Below are 17,415 nucleotides of genomic sequence, written 5' to 3'. Positions count from 1 at the left end.
CTAGCTTTTCCAGAAGCTTGGCTAGGAAAGGAGTGATAGAGATCGGGCGATAGTTAGCTTGACAGGTAGGATCAGCAGAGGGTTTTTTAAGGAAGGGGTGCGCAAGGTAGTGCTTGAGGAGAGAATCAAAAGCACCAATGGCAAACGAGTGATTGCAAAAATCAGCCAAGGCTGGAGTAAGGGTGTCAATGTGGTCCTTGATGGTTCTGGAGGAGCAGCGGAGCACCTGGTTGGACAAAACTTTCATAGATCGGACTTGTCTAAAAACATTGTCAGGCGCTATCAGAGAGAAAGAGGAAAATGGAGGGGGAGAGGGAGAGGTGGCCAGGGGGGTGCTGAGGGCGGTAGCGGGAGAGGAAGATGAGAACCAGGGTAGGATGTCTTGAGTTTTAGTGGTGAAGTGAGTTCTTGGACAGGACAGAGAGTCTTTATTGCCTTTGGGGCAGGCAGCAGGCTGTTTGTCTGAGGACGCACCATAAGCCCTCCACTTCCGCTCAGCCAACTTGCGCTTGCCTTTCACGGCGGGGAGGTCAGAGTAATACCGAGAGGTGCACTTGAAGGTAGGCTAAGATGGATTCTCATGGCAGGGGCAAGGATGTCTGGAGTGTTGTAAATGGCAAGATACAGATTAGAGAGGGTTGTGTCATGGTGTGGGTCAGCCGCAGGAGTAGGAGGAGCAGAGAAGGTTGAGGCAAAGGCATCAACTGACACACACATCATGGGTCAAATGACAGAGATGGTAGGTGGCAGTGCTGCAGAGGGCTTAGCCTGGGGGACAGAAAGTGTCAGGTGAGAGGAAAGAAGAAAGTGGTCAGTCCAAGAGAGAGGAAAAGTGAGAGGGTTAGAGAGAGGAATGTCTGAAGAGATGAGAACATCCAAGGTGTGTCCGGCAGTGTGTGTCAGACCAGAGGGTAGAATAGAGAGAGTGAGAGACAGTCACAGAGGTTTCAGAGGATCCCAGAGGAGGGATCAGAAGCATTCATGTGGATGTTAGGGTCTCCAAGGCGAAGAAGTTGAGAGGTAGTGTCAAGGAGAGATGTAGAGAGGTCAGCCCACTCTGAAAGGAAGAGGGCAGCCTGGTAAGGTGGCCTTTAGATGATGGCCATAGTCAGAGAAAGGCCATGAGATATAAAGATCCTGCAGACCAGGGATTCAAAGGAGGAGTAGACCTGTGTAGGAATGACAGATGCAGGGACCCACTCCGGGAAGATGAAAGCTCTCCCCTCTGGATCGGTTGGTTCTGGGCACAGAGTGGATTTTGTAGCCATCAGAGCAGAGAGTGTCACAACTTGTGACCGAGCCGGCCATGAAACATGTCTCAGTGAGAGCAAGGACAACCAGGTCAGGCAAGGAGGTGGAAGATGTCAGAGGATTGTTTGACAGTGGAGCAAGAGTAGCAACGTGGAGCAGGTTGCCGCATTTGAAAGACTTCCGGGTAGGGGTACAGGCTTGAGGTACACCCGTTGGAAGTGGTAGAGGGGCATGAGAATGGACAGAGGTCATAACAGGTGGTGGCAAGTTAGCCAGAGAGGAGGAGGAAGGTGCCAAAGAGATGGCAGAAGAAGGATTGGCAGAAGAGCCATATAGGTGCTATTAAGAGTAGCAGGAGAAGAGAGGATATTGATAAGACATGGAAAAAGCCTACAAGATTTGGCCGAGGCCACTGGACCAAGACAGCGCCATTAAGATAGACATTAATGATGGTCTTGGAGGAGTGGAAGAAGGTCAACAGGACCTCCCATAGTGTGCCATCATTAATGGGAGAGAAGGAGAAAGCAGAGAGAGACTAGACCATGTGAGGGGTCCATAGGTATGATGAGGGAACGACAAAGAGGATGTTGGTGAGAGTGTGTCTGAAGGAAGCACTGGTGCAGGTATCAGTGATAGGGAGGCCTGGGTTAGAGACCAGGACGTCCCTCTTGAACTTCTTCCTTCCACACTTAGTGAGAGGGATAGCCCTCGTTTCACTGAAAGGTTGATTTAGATCGACCACTCCTTGACCGCACAGAGTGGTCTTCCTAAATCGAACTGTCATGCCCCTGTCATTCACAACTGCGCACAGGGACTAACAGGCTCTGCAGGACCAGGAGGCAGAGGGCGAGGGGAATGGATAAGTGTGTTTGTGTGCATGTGTGCATGTTGTGTGTATGTGTTTTGGTTTAGGGAGTGAGGGGAGGAGGGAAGGGGCTTTGGGTGAAATCCCGAGGATGGGGTGGAGGAAAGGGGCTGAGGCTGAATTCCCGCGGGAGAGGGTCGGAGAGAGGGGTGCAGAGAAAAAATGGGGGTATCAAGAGGGAGGTAACCCCTGAATATATAAAAAGAAAAAACTGGTCTCAAGAGAAAAAGACCTTTAAAATCATGTGCATCCCTTTTACCTGCTTTTACTAATGGGCCTGCTGATCTAATCACCAAATTATCAGTTGAAAACACTCATCGCAGACTCTTAGGATATTTTGATATATGAATGAACTTTCCTGTTATATAGGTATCATATTGTAACAGTCTATATGGCGGCGCATCTATACCACCAGTAGAAGAGGTAAAAGGTTATGCCAACTACATCCTGTAGTTCAATGGTACATTTGTGCCTGCATTATTTAGACTTTTGCCTTCATGATTATGAATTCCTGTCAGTCTTCTTTTGACCATGTGGAATCCCCCAAACATCCATCCTCTTCCCAGTTGTCTTCAATGTGTACATGGAACCATTGGGAACTCTGCAAAATGACACCAACATATTCATATATAAGAACGCTAATGACACTCAGCTGTACCTTAAGGTCAGTAGCCCACAGGACGTTGCTCACCTGTGTGAATACTTGGGTACCAACCAAACATGGATGTCAAAAGCGGACCTCAAACTGAACCCAACAAGACAACACTAATCCTCATTGGAAGGATTCATCTCACAGCTGTCAAACTCAACCAAATCCCTGTTCTTCATTGTTGACAGTAGCCTTTCCTTCCAAAAAGCACATAGTCCAAAAGACACAAAACGTTGTGGCTACAGATTTCCACACTCCCCAAAACCCTACCCTGCAAGGTTGGAAAAAGAAAAGTAAAATGTGTGAAGGGGAATAGGAGGAGGCAAGGATGTGTTACTATTTGCAGGAGCTGGATCATTCTCCCATGACAGATGAGGGGAGAGGTGTTTTGTGCTGTATGTTGCTGACTTTTTATAAGCCATGCCATGAATTATTACTGATCCTTTCATTTAGAATAGAAGGCTGGAGCATTGAGAGCGGGCTCAGGAGAAGGAGGCAGCACTTTGGTGGTGTCTACAACTTGAATAACGGGGCAGGAGTGAAAGAGCCTATTGTGATCACCCCATGGAGGAAGTGGAGCAAGGGCCTCTATTGGATGCCCAAATATGTGGCATGTAACTCATGTGGAAGGAGGGGTGGGCACAGAAACTATACTATGAGGGGAATCTGTCTCCTCCCAAAAGGGGAAGAGTGCCGCTACAGACAAGGGGTTGGTCCATCAAGCGTAGGCTTAGTATTAAGACTAGTGGAGGTATTGCAGTAAGCGGTGCATCTTCCTGAGGGTGAGGAGGAAGATTTTGAAGAACAAGATGTCTTAAGGAGGTGGTGGAGGAGAAACATCATACTGCTGCTGATGTGGCAAAGGTGTCAGGAGGACCAGGGAGTTGTTTCTACTACCCCTTACACAGCACACATGGTCCTGGCAGTAGGACTATGTTGCCCTTTACCAGGGAAGACTGTTGGTGGTATGGTCCTGAGATCTTCTGTATGGTTCAGGGCAGTGGGAAGAAGCAGCTGAAGAGAAAGCAAGCTCCCCACCATGGGTATGAGGGTCATTAGGAATCACATTCACCACTAACAGAAGGAAATATTAACAGTGAATGAGAGCTGTGATGCCACAGAGCCTGATAGGAACCTAGTACCCAACACCACCCCCTTCAGCGCTGGTGAGGATAGATGGTGCCCCTGCACTTCCTAGGGCCATTGTGCCACAAGTGTGTGTTGTCAGGTGTGACATGCCAAAGTTCCAACATCCCTACAGCCTGCCGAATCAGTATTGGAACGATATATGCAGCCAGCAGCTGGCCCCTGTTGCAAAAGGTGTCTGATCTTTGGGCATGAACCATGATCTACATCGCGAGCATGCAGTCACCTGCTTTTATTGTGAGCAGTCTGTTAGCCAGGGGAGCAGGACTGTGTTGAGGTAGCAGCCAACTTGTGGAGGCATGGAGAGCTCCATCCAACCTCCCTTCCTATAGGGTGCAATAAAAGGGGAACGGAATGAGGCACTAATGCAGCAGGGATTAGCATCACATGGAGACACTTCAACTAAGAGTAGCAGCAGCCTGTGGAAGAGCTGAATCCCTTTTGAAAAATACTCAATGGGAAAGCCTGAGAACTGAAGTGGAGGTTGTGCCCTGTGAATGAGCTTGAGAACTTTAGTGGGCAGCTGTACTATGTGAACAATTCAAGGATATTTATTGGTTGGATGCCTCCTATGAAAGATCACAAAAACAAAAGGGGAGGGTATTCCCAGTGTGGGAACTGAAAAAGGTAAGTTGGAGGCTGTGCCCTGTGAGAAACTCTGAGAAGTTAAAGGTAACCCTTTTCTCTCTGGGAGAACCACAGAACATTCAGGGTTAGCAATTGGAAGAACCCAAGAAGCGTAACAGCTGCTTTCACTTGGTGGGAGAACCTGTGACATGTATTTTATTCAGCCCTAGGGTTGAGCGATATCTCAAGCTATGTAGACGTTAGGCATGCTGACATGCACATAGTGATTTGCATTACAATATATTTATTCAGTGAACATACATTAGCAGTAATGAATAGCATTCCTCATTCATTTTTAATGTTTGGTCTGTGCGCCAGACTTATCTATTGTTTTGGAACACACAAGCAAATTACAATAAAAATACTTCTGTTCTGTATTCCACTGGTTTTGGATGTGTTCCAATTGTCCCGTTTGTTTGGCATGTTCCTGTAAACAATAATGATGTTTTAGGAAACTACAATAGAGTACATTGCTTCTGGGCAAGGCTGGATATGAAGACAATGGGGAACAGAGAGAATGTCAATGAAAGGTTTAGGCAACTTGCCATTGACCTTGCTGGCTGATGGAGGGGAGAGGCAGCATCTTGATACAAACTGCTACTCGCTCAGCTGATAAGGTGGAATCTTGCTTCAAGGCACTCTGCTTGGGCCTTGGATAAGAAATGAGTCTGAAACCTGCTAGAAGGGGAGGAGACGGCTTAAGTAAAACAAAGCTCTGATCCTATAAAAGATTCGCTTTAGGGAGTGGCAAAGGCAATGGGCTATTCGCATAGCTGACAGAGCTGACGAGGCAGATGATGCTGGAAGGACCCTAACAGCACGCTGGAACCAATGGCAACCTATTGACATACAATTGTCATTTCCTTGCTATTTTGGCAGTTTTTTAATAAAAGAAACCACAGTAATTTTGATAGGTGAATTTTCAACTGGATTTGATATTTTTGGGATTGTTTCGATTGTGCATCCCACAAGCCTCGAGGCATCCAGCACTCATCTCGCTACACTCTTAGTACAGTAGTGAGTATAAGGGCTTGTTTTACCAATGTTTAATATCACATTGGGAAATATGAGAGAGAACTATTAAGGTAGATAGTTATTTTTTAAGTGACTTGCATGCTTCTGTAATGGATGTCTGGTCTTAAATAGACATAGAGGCAATGCCAATATTAACTGCATAGTCATTGATAATGTTTTGCATATTAAATGTGTTATGTGTCGTTACAATATTAGCAGGAATGTTTCTTTATTGATTAGTTCTCATAATAAAACAAATCACACTGTAAAGGGGAGTGTAGGAGCATTCCTTGACTGTTCATCTGTTCATTATTGAGAATCTTGTCAGAAACATGAAAGCAAATATTGTGGCGTGGGACATCTATTTAAAGTGTTGAAATATTGTATATGGTGCATGTTTTGATTTAAAAAGGGTAAGTGGAATGGTTTGATCAGTGTACCATCAATAAAATATATTTGACATTAGTAAACCAGTCCTGTGTGGATGAAGGAGACTAGCTGCCCACTATAGAGGTTTGTTGCCTGCTCTCTGTACTGATACACAGTGATAGGTATATGCTTTTCCCTACCTCTATTCCTACCATAGCCTCTATTGGGTGAGGGGTCTGAGATACTCCCCTGAGGGTGAAGGAAAGGCTCCGTGAGGCAGAGGTGATAAGAATCATGACACCTGAGAATGCTAGTGGGTGGCTGTATCATGCGAGAGAACTCAAGAACTCAAGAACATTACGGGGTAGCTGTGCATTGTGAGAAAACATAAGAATCTTTGACAAGCAATGTGGCAATGTAAAAATAAAAGGATTCAATAAACATTGCTAGCACAATAGGCTTTGGCTTGTGTAAGACAACGACTGGTTATAGACTCACAGTTACTGCTACACCTTTCCTTTTCCCAACCACCAGCATCATGAAGCAAACCCTCCACCTTTAATAATCTGACACAAACTGAGTAAAAACTGATCACCATCTTCCTTGCTGGTGTGTTTGCAGAGAAGTGACTGTTCAATTGTACAAAGCATGAATAGTTTAGGGTACATCACTGCAAACATATTCTGTGGTTACAGAAAATAGCACCAGCAATTAAAACATTCTCAGATTGCATGCTTGTGGCATGCAGCTTAGTGATGGAGGTCCATTTCGCACAACTACTGCTGACCAGATAATCTTCTTGCTGTACCAAAACCTTAACAGAACATCATTGCTTCCCATGGTTAAAGCATCTAGTAGGTAGGCATGAAGCACCTGCTGAATCTGTTCACATTTCCCTTTGATGCCCTGTAGCTCCAAATGGGTGCTGCAGTCAACAACATGTGAGTCACCAGACTCCCCTAACCTCTGATGCTCTGACCACAGGTCATCCTGACCATAGTGAAATTGACCTTTTGCCTCCTGGGCTGCTTTAGTACTTTACTTTATCCATAACCTTGTTGGCTCAGGTATGCCAGAGGTCTGGGGGTTACTATGAGTGAACTAGTTCAGTTCCCAGGGCCCATAAACCCTCCCACAGTAACACATGGGGGACTCAGCCAAGGGCAAATTAGAACTGTTGTTTATTACAAAAACTGACAGGGATCATACAGGACATTCGAAAATTCCTAGTATCACCGTTCCTGAGCCTGTGTCTGGCCATGTTGTTGTCCCCTTGCATCACAACCTAGGAGGCCCTTTTAGTTGGGTGTTATCCCTTATAGATTGCCCCTATAGATGCCTTGTTATTGGCCCTTACATGTCAGGTATCTGGCTTGCCCCTTCCCCAAGAAACTATCTATTACATTGTTGCAGGGTTGCAGGATTACCATTGGTCCTTGCCCTGTGCCATCCACCCCTGGATTTCTGTTCCCTGATTGGCTGGAACTGGTCTCCCCAGGCCTGGGACCCAGCTCTGTTCTCAGCACTCTGTGCACCTCTTCAAGGAGATGAGAATGACTATGTGTTCCAAATGTATCTGTTAGCAGTGCCACTTTTGCCTGTGAAAGTGCCCACAATGTTGCAACTTGTTAATGCTTCCATGTTTTCCTTCATGGTTGTGTTGCTGAGAACCGCCCATCTTACCACTGCAGGTGAATAACCATTGTCTCGCTTGCCTGCATCGCGTGGTTCAGGAACATGAAATCAAGCTTTTCTGGTCTGCAATTTATGAGGATTTTTTCTGTTTTTCTGTAGACGGCCCTTTGTCGTTTTAGGTTTGGAAGTGTTGTTTGTCTCTGACCTTGGCTGATAGCCCTGGCCTGCTGTTCTGTGCAGCCTAGTTATGCTTTGCCTCGTCTCTCGTCCTACGGCTTGTCGCCTAATGTGATCTTCATTATACTTATACTATGATTTCTGCATCTCTATACTGTGCTATGTTTCTTATAGGTTAGTCGTATTTGGTCCTTCCAGTTTCCTTACATGATCCTGTAGGTCCATAGGGTTAGTTGCCATAAGCATCTGAAAGCTTACTCTGCAGTATGAAAGTATGTATATGTCCTACAGAACTGTGTAAGCATGTTCTTTGTGTGTTCACATGTATGTTTGTATAACTTTGTGCATGGCTGCAAGTGTACTTTGTGACTAACGTTGCTATGTCGTTGTGTCACTAATGACATCAGCACATTGGTTTCTTGGCATTAGTCAATGACATCCATCGAGGCATTTGGCTCCATGACCAGTGTTGAAGCACCTGTATCCAAAATGACATTACCTGGATAAGGTTTGAATTAATGTTTAAGAGAAGGGGCTTCATTACAAGTATGCCGGTCCGGTAACAACAGTGCCGGTAAACTACGGCACCCGCTCGCAGACCTTGACGGATGCACCAGCACCATTCATGAATGGTGCCAGTGCATCCGTCCTCCACATTCCCATTGAGTCCAATGGGACTTGAATGGGAATGGGGAGTAATATTTTCCAGCGCCCGGCAATGGGCAATTACCAGGACTGCTGTGACCGTAATACTACGGTAAGGCCCCATTGCCGGGTGCCAGAAAAAAAATTACTCTGGTAACAGCCGTACCATTTTTACCGGCATGGCTACCGCCAGACTCATAATGAGTCCCATCTCTCTGCATATGTAGACATCACTGCTCTTCCTGGGGACTGTCCAAATATCGAGTGGATTTGTGCTGTTTTGACTATTCAGGCCTTCATGTTCAAGGGGTGAGGAGAAGCATTCCAGGGACCCTGTCTTCAACCTTTTTATACAATTCAGGTACTGCCTTGTGAGAGAAAAGATTTCCCAGTGGTGCTAGAATCCAGGAGTTTCCATAAGTGAGAATGGAAAGAGATCTGTTGCCAACGTTATGAGCAGGTTATCATCGTGCAGGCACTACTTGTTCCATGACTTGTGATATTATTGCCCATGATCAAACACTTAGACAACACTGGCATGAATCAAAGGGGATATCAGCTATGTTTCACTTGGTCCAGTGGGTAAAGCTTGGTGTCCCTTACTCAAGCACTCACAACGCTACAGCATTTTCAGGAGTGACTATAGTTTGTCTGGTGGTATGGGAAGAACTCCACCTTAGATCTTTGGATTAATTCTCATGTCAGTGCATGGTATCACAGCTCATGGGGCCAAAATTGATGTTATATCCCAAGTTGAGTTGATACCTGCATTCCCGTGGCACACCATTTTCCAAAGCTTCCCAGCTCTTTCCCCTTCATTATGAGCGTGCACACAGACTTAGCCAATGTGGGTGTTGTGGTTTGTTTGTTTGTTTGTTTGTTTTTTTATTTATTTATAATGCGCTCCAGACCCAAAGGTTACCGGGCGCAGCAGCAAGTATATGCGAGACTTACAATGTTACAATGTTACATGAATAAGTTTAAAATATTACAATATTACATGAATGTACAATTACCAGTTGCAGTATTTACATGAATGTACAATTGGCAATATACAGAGTAAGCAGTTATAAACATAGGGTTACACACATCTGAGTACATTAAGTAGGGCTACACTTGTGAAGGTTCATTACAGGTGTCTAGTCGTTGTTAGCGTTAATGTGTTTGATGAAGTTCCTTCTGAAGTGTGGGAAGGGTTGGTCTACTCTTAGGTTGGGTGGCAAAGCATTCCACAATTTGGCAGCTCTCACAGGGAAGCTTGCACCACCAATTTTAGCAAGTCTAAATCTGGGTACTATCAGGCAATTGGAATTGGCGAGTCTCATGGGTCTGATAGATGTTTTTCTTTTTATTTTGTCCGTCAAGTAACTAGGAGCAGCATTATTTAGGGCCTTATGGGTCAAGGAGATCATTTTTAGGTGGATTTTATTGTCCGTGGATAGCCATTTGTGTTGCCGCCTAATAGAGGAGATATGCTCCCTCTTCTTTATGCCTAATGCATTGGCACCACTGTATAGGGCATTACAGTAATTGAGTCGGGAAAGTATTAAGGCTCTAGCCAAGATTAGACAGCTGGTATTGGACAGGAAGGTCTTGCCCTCTCTTATCAATGTACAGGTGTAGGCAGTAGTGGAAGCTAGGGAGTTGACCTGTTTAGTGAAGGACAGGGTAGAATCGAGGTAAAAACTGAGTGTTTTTACTTCCCTCGAGACTTTGATAACATTTCCATCTATGCTGAAAGCTGACTAGTCCGGGCCCAATTTGTTAATATTGGCTTGTGTACCCAGGATGATCAACTCTGTCTTATCATCATTCAGGCAGAGACCATGAGTAGCCATCCATGCCTGAATGATGAGGTACACTCTATTCACCAACTCCCTGTCCCTACTATGATCCCCAGAAAGTGGGAGGAGAATCTGTGTATCATCTGCATGGTTAGTGTAGGTGATACCAAGATTGTCCAGATCATCGAACAGAGGTTTGGTGAATATATTGTATAGAGTCAGGGAGACGCAGGATCCCTGAGGGACTCCATAGGTGATGGGTATAGGGTCTGCTGCTGCCAATGGGGAAAAAACTCTCATAGTTCTCTCACTCAGAAAGGATTCTATCCAACTCATAGCTTGGGTGGAGAAGTGAGCGGCAGAATCCAAGTGTCTGCAGAGGACCTTGTGGTCCAAGAGGTCAAACGCAGCTGAGAGATCTAGTAGGAGGAGGAGGGCTGTCTTACCTTGATCTCTCAATTCGTCTATTTGGGTCTTTAGGTCGATAAGGGCTGTTTCCGTTCCATGTAGTGGGCGGAAGCCAGATTGTCTAGATCCTAGTAGTTTATGCAGTTCAAGGTATTTTTGAATCTGTGTATATGCCACTTTGTCCAGGATTTTCAACAGAAATGGAACTGTAGTGATTGGACGGTAGTTGGTAGGGATGAGAGGGTCAAGAATTTGCTTTTTGAGCAACGGGAGCACCCGGGATTGTTTTAAATTAGCTGGGATGATGCCTGTGGCGAAGGATGCGTTGACAAGTTTGGAAATAAACGGTGATAAATCTCTGGCAGCGTCTTTTATTAGCTGTGCTGGGCAGATGTCACCTTTGCAATTCGATGGTTTGAGGGTGAGGATGATTTTTTCTATCTCTAGTGTGGTGGTTTTGGTGAAAGAGAATTTGCTGGACTGGGGCTTGTTGGTGGCCTTGGGTGGTGGCAGAGTAGGAAGGTTCTCTTGGTGAGGCGAAGGCCTTGAGTTCAGGAGTAAACCATTTATTTAGATGGGCTTTAGGTTTGCTTGTACGCATTTTAAGTGGGGCAATTTTGTCCATAGTATCAGTCATGATTTTGTTATACTCATGCACTAATATGCTGGGGTCTAGGTTGTCAGGCAGTGCATTTAATGTTGGAAGAATAGCGGGTATGACATTGTCTATTGTCATATTCTTTTTATTTCTTGTTGGGCATGAAAGTGCCATGGGGACGACTGTAGAGGATGGTCGGGAGGTTAGGAGGTTGAAGGACACTAGTGAATGGTCAGTCCATGATAATGCCGAGATAGATGAGATAACTGCTGTACAGTTTGAGTAAGCGACCCAGTCTAGTATTCTACCTTTTGTATGGGTAGGGTTGTTGACTTTTTGGGAGAGTCCTAGGGAGTTAATAGCGTGGGCAATGGTTGCGGCGTGCGCATCTGCTTGGTCATTAAATCCTAGGTTAAAATCCCCTAGTACCAGCAATTGTGAGGTGGTTTTGGCATTGAAGGTTAGTAGCTTGTGCAGATCCTCTTCAAAAGTCCCAAGCGGACCTGGAGGTCTATAGATTAGGTGAATGGTTAGGGATTGATTATTGTTTATGAGGAGTTTTGCAGTGAGGGCTTCACAAGATTGTAGAGTTTGGGCAGGGGCTAGTCTTAGCGAAAGACTCGATTTGGAAATGATGGCAATTCTGCCTCTGCGGGTGCCCTCTCTGTCTTGCCTACATATAGTGTAACCGTCAGGGATGGCTAGCATAAGTGATGGTCCTGCTGCCTTGTGTAGCCAGGTTTCGGTTATTGCAATAAAGTCCAAGTTCGCCTCAGTGATTAGATAAGCTATATCAAGGGCATGTGCAACTAGTGACCTGGCATTGAGAAGCGCTCCTTTATAGGAGTGATCCTTGGTTTCCTCTTTGGGATGTGTAAGATTAGGAGTACTTTTCGCACTAGATTTTATCTTAGATTCGGATGTTTGTATGTACATTGAAGCTGGGGTGATATTGGAAGCGTTGCATTCCTTACCATTATGATGTTTCATCTCACGTATTGTAGGAGGGAGGAGTCGTCTGGGTGTCTCGTGAAGTTTGTTAAGTCTAGCACGTAGTTTGTTGTTTCTATCGTGCGTGGAACTAGGCCGGGAGGTCTAAGCTAATGGTCCTAGCAGAGCATGGTGTTTTGAGTCAGTGTAGACATGAGTGTTGGTAACTATATCTGTTGAAATAGGTGAGAAGGGTCCGAGTGCATGTAGTGGGGTCTCTGTGTGGCTGACCTGATTCCAAGTGGCAAGGAGTGTAGCAGTAGCCATAATGCAGTAGAAACTAGATAGGCTACACATTATGCAGAGTTAACAGTTAGGTGGGTAGTGGTTATGCAGGGAGGATGTTTCCTGTGGTAAGGTAAGGTGATCTAGCCCACATAGATTTGAGAGTATCACAATGGCTAGAAAATGCACAACGCCTAGGTTTAAGAGTGTCACAATGGCTAAAAGCACAGCACCTAGATTTGAGAATATCACAATGTCTAAAATGCACAACACCTAGAGTTGAGAGTATCAAAATGGATAAAAGCACAGCACCTAAATTTAAGAATATCACAATGGCAAAAATGCACAACACCTAGGTTCGAAAGTGTCACAATGGCTAAAAAGCACAGCATCTAGATTTGAGAGTATCACAATGTCTAAAATGCACAACACCTAGAATTTGAGAGTATCACAATGGCTAAAAGCACAGCATCTAAATTTGAGAGTAACACAATGTCTAAAATGCACAACACCTAGAGTTGAGAGTATCAAAATGGCTGGCAGGCACAACATCTAGATTTGAGAGTGTCTTAATGGGTGAGAGGCATACCTAGTTACAGAGTGACATAATTAAAGTTGCATGCATGGGCAGCAACTGGGAAGCCGGGTCGGCCATATAAGTTTGACAGAAATGCAAACATCACGTTACAGTAGGCTTGGTGGGCCGTGTAGCATAGTGGTGCATAAAAGAGGCATATATGTGGTGTGATACAATGCATGCAGTACAATGGGTAGTTTCTTAATATACTGTATAACAGTTGGTTATCGACCATCCAAGGGTATGGAGACAGAGCAGTACATATAAACAGATGGCTGTTAGCATACTTAAAAGCACGGGGTAGAGTGTAGATAGTGACGGTGGCCGTACACAAATAGTCTGAGGCGGGGTCAGTAAAAGTGGATTAGTAGCACTGGAATATAGTGCAGAAGAGTACTTACAGAAGAGACCAGGCTGCTCAGCTCCTTGCTGCCCGATGCGGACAGCCGCAGACAGGCCCTTAGGCTTGCCCTTCGGCTGCCGCCTATCGGTGAGCTGCAGGGGCGGGTGATTGCAGGAGCAGCCAATCACTGGCTATGGTACTGCAGTCAAAAGTGTTGGTGATGTTCTGGTTACCACGTAATGCTGTAAATTGCTTTCTGATCTGTGATAGGAAGTATATTTCTCCAAGAGTGTGCACACATGTGGGGGGGAGTTTCACTTATAAGGATACAGAGTAACCCATGTTACGTCTAAGTATTCAACTCTACATAGGCACAGATATCAATGACAGGAGGAATGGGAGATCACACTGAATTCTTTGCTATCTTCCATTGGGATCATCAGGGCCACAGAGTGGCCTCTTTTTGGGGTCTACGTATTTCAAAATGAAATAGCTGATCATCATCTTTCCCTTACATGTGAGATTTCACCAGATGGAGGCAGGCTGATTTCATGCCTCGCCTTTCCTGATGATGTACACTGATCAAACCATTTCTTTTTACAGCTGGAATGCCAGCTGTAAAAAGAAATTACCAAGCTTGTATCCCAAGGGTGTCCTCTTGTTTTTAGTCCCACATTTTGTCCATTTGGAGACAGAATGTTAGTAAGAACACCTCACCTAGGGTACACAAAATATCCATTCCAAATCAGAACATTGTAAAATATGTTCTTTCTCTTCATAAGGTGCATATTTTCAAGTGGATTACTCAGACGAGACAATCAGTTTAAACTGGTCTTTTCGACCATCACATAATCCTAAATAAATTGGCTAAATCTGTCATTATACACACTGCTAACAGAAAAAAGAATAGAAAACACTGTCAAGGAGCTTAAAGTAAGTCCTCAGTCCGTGTCTTTCTACCTTTAATTATTCTGAATATTAGTTCAAATAACTATTCAAGTTCTGCTTCAAATGGTCAGTCAAGGAACTACATGACCAGGCTCCATGAACAACTTCTTGCATGTGGCTGGTCAATCAGGGAAAAAGATGCTCACTGATAATAGCTTAATCGAGACTAATATGCACATATTGATTGTTTGCCAATGGTATGTTGTGCCTCGAAAATAAAGTCCATGGGATAAACCTATCGTCGTCTGATGGGTAGAGGCAAATAACTGCTTGACTAGTCAGTATTTAGTATGTTTCTTGAAAACTAATATGGCCGTCAATGCACTGATTATTATTCTTAACACATGGTATAGTGAAGATTAGATTGTTTTGATCAGTATTTACATACATCATGTTTTAGTTTTCTTTCAAATAAGTGGGTTATGTAACATATTTGTTTCAAATATTGGAAATGATTTGGCAGAATAGTTGACCCCCAGATAAAGAAACATTATCACAAAGTGCTAAATGTAACACAGCTCTCCTGCCCATCACAATCGGCCTGTCTGCATTCATGCGATGATGGCCTAGGATTGAAGTCTTTTGGTGTGAGTCATCACTCACTACCTGTTGTCCAGTGAGCAGTTGTATTCAGTTTGGAACAATTCCAGGACTGCCCTGTGAGGCAGATGCTGGAAGCTGTCATTAGATTCTTTTACAATAACACACACTGTGAATGTTTGCTTAATTCATACTCTTGGGGGAATTTATTTTAAACGTAGATACCTATGCAATAATGTCCTATTGCACAAGTGCATTGAGCTTTGGAATTTGTAGTCCAACCCCTGCATGTGCCTTTTATTTTTAAACATGGCGCATGTTACTGCTTGGAAATGTATGTTATGGGTGTTCTTTGGGTGGATGTTGTTGACGAAACTGATGGTTTTATGATGTATTTATTGCTTTGATATGAGTATTGCCAAAGTTATTTGATGAGAGCAGTCATACATTGGGCCCTCTGTTGCATGAGTTGAGCAATGTGCTCAGATGTACAGGACATTGATGGCCACACCTGACTCACGGTTGGCGGTGTATCCCAGACAGGTCTGTGCGCTCACCTGCTGGTGGTCTGTCACCACAGAGTTCCATTGGATGGCACTTTCGTTGATGAAAAGCTGATGACCTGGTGTTGCCAAGGGGTCAAATTCTCCAACTAGAATGCTTCTAGGGGTTTTATTAGTAAAGTATATATGGTTTACTATATCATATATCGTAGGTACGCTCCCTGTATCATCAAAAGCAAATTCAACTCCAGCAGGTGTCTTAAAATGAATATTCTGGAGGAAGTCATTTAACTAAAAAAAAAAAAAACAAATACATTTTATCAACGTGCATTTAGTTGGTGAATGATATATGTTTCTGCATTTAAATTACAGCATGGTATACATGTGCTTGTGAAACATAGAATAACATATGAAGGAAGTGCTGGCTTGTACTTTTGACTTCCACTTATATTTGAGATTCCATGTCTACTTTTATTTTGTGAACAATAACTTATTTATTTGACATGTTTTGAGCCTTGACAAATGGCACAGAAACCATACTTCTCATATCAAAAATGAAACATAATAAGGCATTACAGAATGGTAGGGAACAAATAGCAAAGGTGAGACATCTGGCAATTAAAATTCAAAATAATGGTAAGAGTGAGTTCTGCAGAGCAGGTTAAGTGAACAATCGATATCTCCTGTATACGGCATACACAAAATACAGTACAATTAAACATACATGTAGCCACAAGCATTCAGAAACAACTTCCAGGGAAATAACATAAGAAGAAATTAGACAAGCTCGGAGATTGCCAAATAATGGTATGTCAAAGAAGAAATTAATCTTTACACAACTCTTAGAGCTACTCCTAGATGATAATGTTGTCTAAGGTGGGCTTTTCCAGGTGGTGGGTACAGTCTGTCACTTGAGTAATGCAGGTAGCAGGGTGATACCAGCAAGTACAACCTGACACACACAGAAATATGTCAATTGGCACATCTGCAGATTGCCTTGGATGTTATGGGCACAAATATTAGTAGAGAAATTGGAACTAAGATGGCCACCATGCAACTAGTAAATGGACACGCCAATGGGACCTTGTTTTTCAGGTCTTTGGAAGCCTGATGTGATGGCATGAATGGTGATGCTGAATCTATCTGGGAGTTTTTCTTTCCCCAAGGGCATATAGTCAGATGTGTACAAATCATGAGTTGTCTGAGGGGCACTGCAGCAGGCTGGAGACAAGAGCTGAAATACCTATCTGTCGCCTCTCAGCATGGGCATGTATTACCCGTGATCAGAGTAACCCATTGGTGGCCCTCTCTGGATGGTAATTCATCTTTGTTTCTCTTTGTTTATAGATTCCAACACTACTCATATTTGATTGCATTACAATTACAAATGCAATTAACCTTTGTTACAGAGGTGCCTGGGACCAGAAAATACTACAAGACCATATACCTAATGTTCAAACCTTTAATTTGTGGGTGATAATTACAAAGGGAGTCAACATAAAGTAGAAACAGGAAATACAATGTCAGCATGGTTCTTCACCTTGGTTTAACCAGGCCTCCCCCCTCTGGGACCAATCTCACAGAGTATGCCCCAGTCGCCCCTGGCACTTGAAACTTTTCAGCCTCTTGAATGCCCGTGGCAGTCCTTAGTATGCATCAGTGTTTATGTCATTCCCTCCCAATTCTCAGGGAATTGTGGGCTCTGGGGTTTTCCAAGCCGTTCTTCATGTGATGGACTACCCGCTGGCTTTCAGGGGTGCTATATCCCAATATTGACTCAAGAACATTATCTTGCCAGTGTATGGGTGCAGGAGGAGTTGGCATGAGAGAGCTAGAGAATTAACCCTTTGCCTGCCCTAGACAGGGTCACTCCTGTTTCTCCCCCTCCTGCTCTGAACCTTTTGTAACCTGCATGGCCAATTTTCATTCCTTCCGTCAGCTCGTGGCCCTTACTAGTGTTGACCGGCCCTAGTGAAATCTTCCTGTACTGACAGACTTCAGCAATTATTATATCTCTGTTTACTAACTATCTCATTCCTTCTGATCCTCCTCTGCACTCAAACTTACTGTCCAGGACTCTCCCTGTGCCTCCTTTCTCTTCCATTCATTCTCCCTACTTGC

The 17,415-nt window shown here is 44.2% G+C and overlaps 1 protein-coding gene across 1 annotated transcript in view; it reads right to left on the bottom strand.

Moving 5' to 3' along the window:
* LOC138510690 (vomeronasal type-2 receptor 26-like) overlaps positions 1–17,415 on the bottom strand; it is a 178,865-nt gene that overhangs the window by 117,490 nt on the left and 43,960 nt on the right. The window contains exon 2 of the mRNA XM_069626465.1: positions 15,349–15,585. Within this exon, the coding sequence (XP_069482566.1) occupies positions 15,349–15,585 (237 nt within the window). The remainder of the gene's footprint in view (positions 1–15,348; positions 15,586–17,415) is intronic.

Source organism: Ambystoma mexicanum, chromosome 6p (genome assembly GCF_040938575.1).
Source record: "Ambystoma mexicanum isolate Mex_15411 chromosome 6p, UKY_AmexF1_1, whole genome shotgun sequence".
NCBI classification, from domain to species: Eukaryota; Metazoa; Chordata; class Amphibia; order Caudata; family Ambystomatidae; genus Ambystoma; species Ambystoma mexicanum.
Note: the sequence above shows the minus strand (reverse complement) of the source record. Positions and strands in the feature narration are given on the sequence as shown.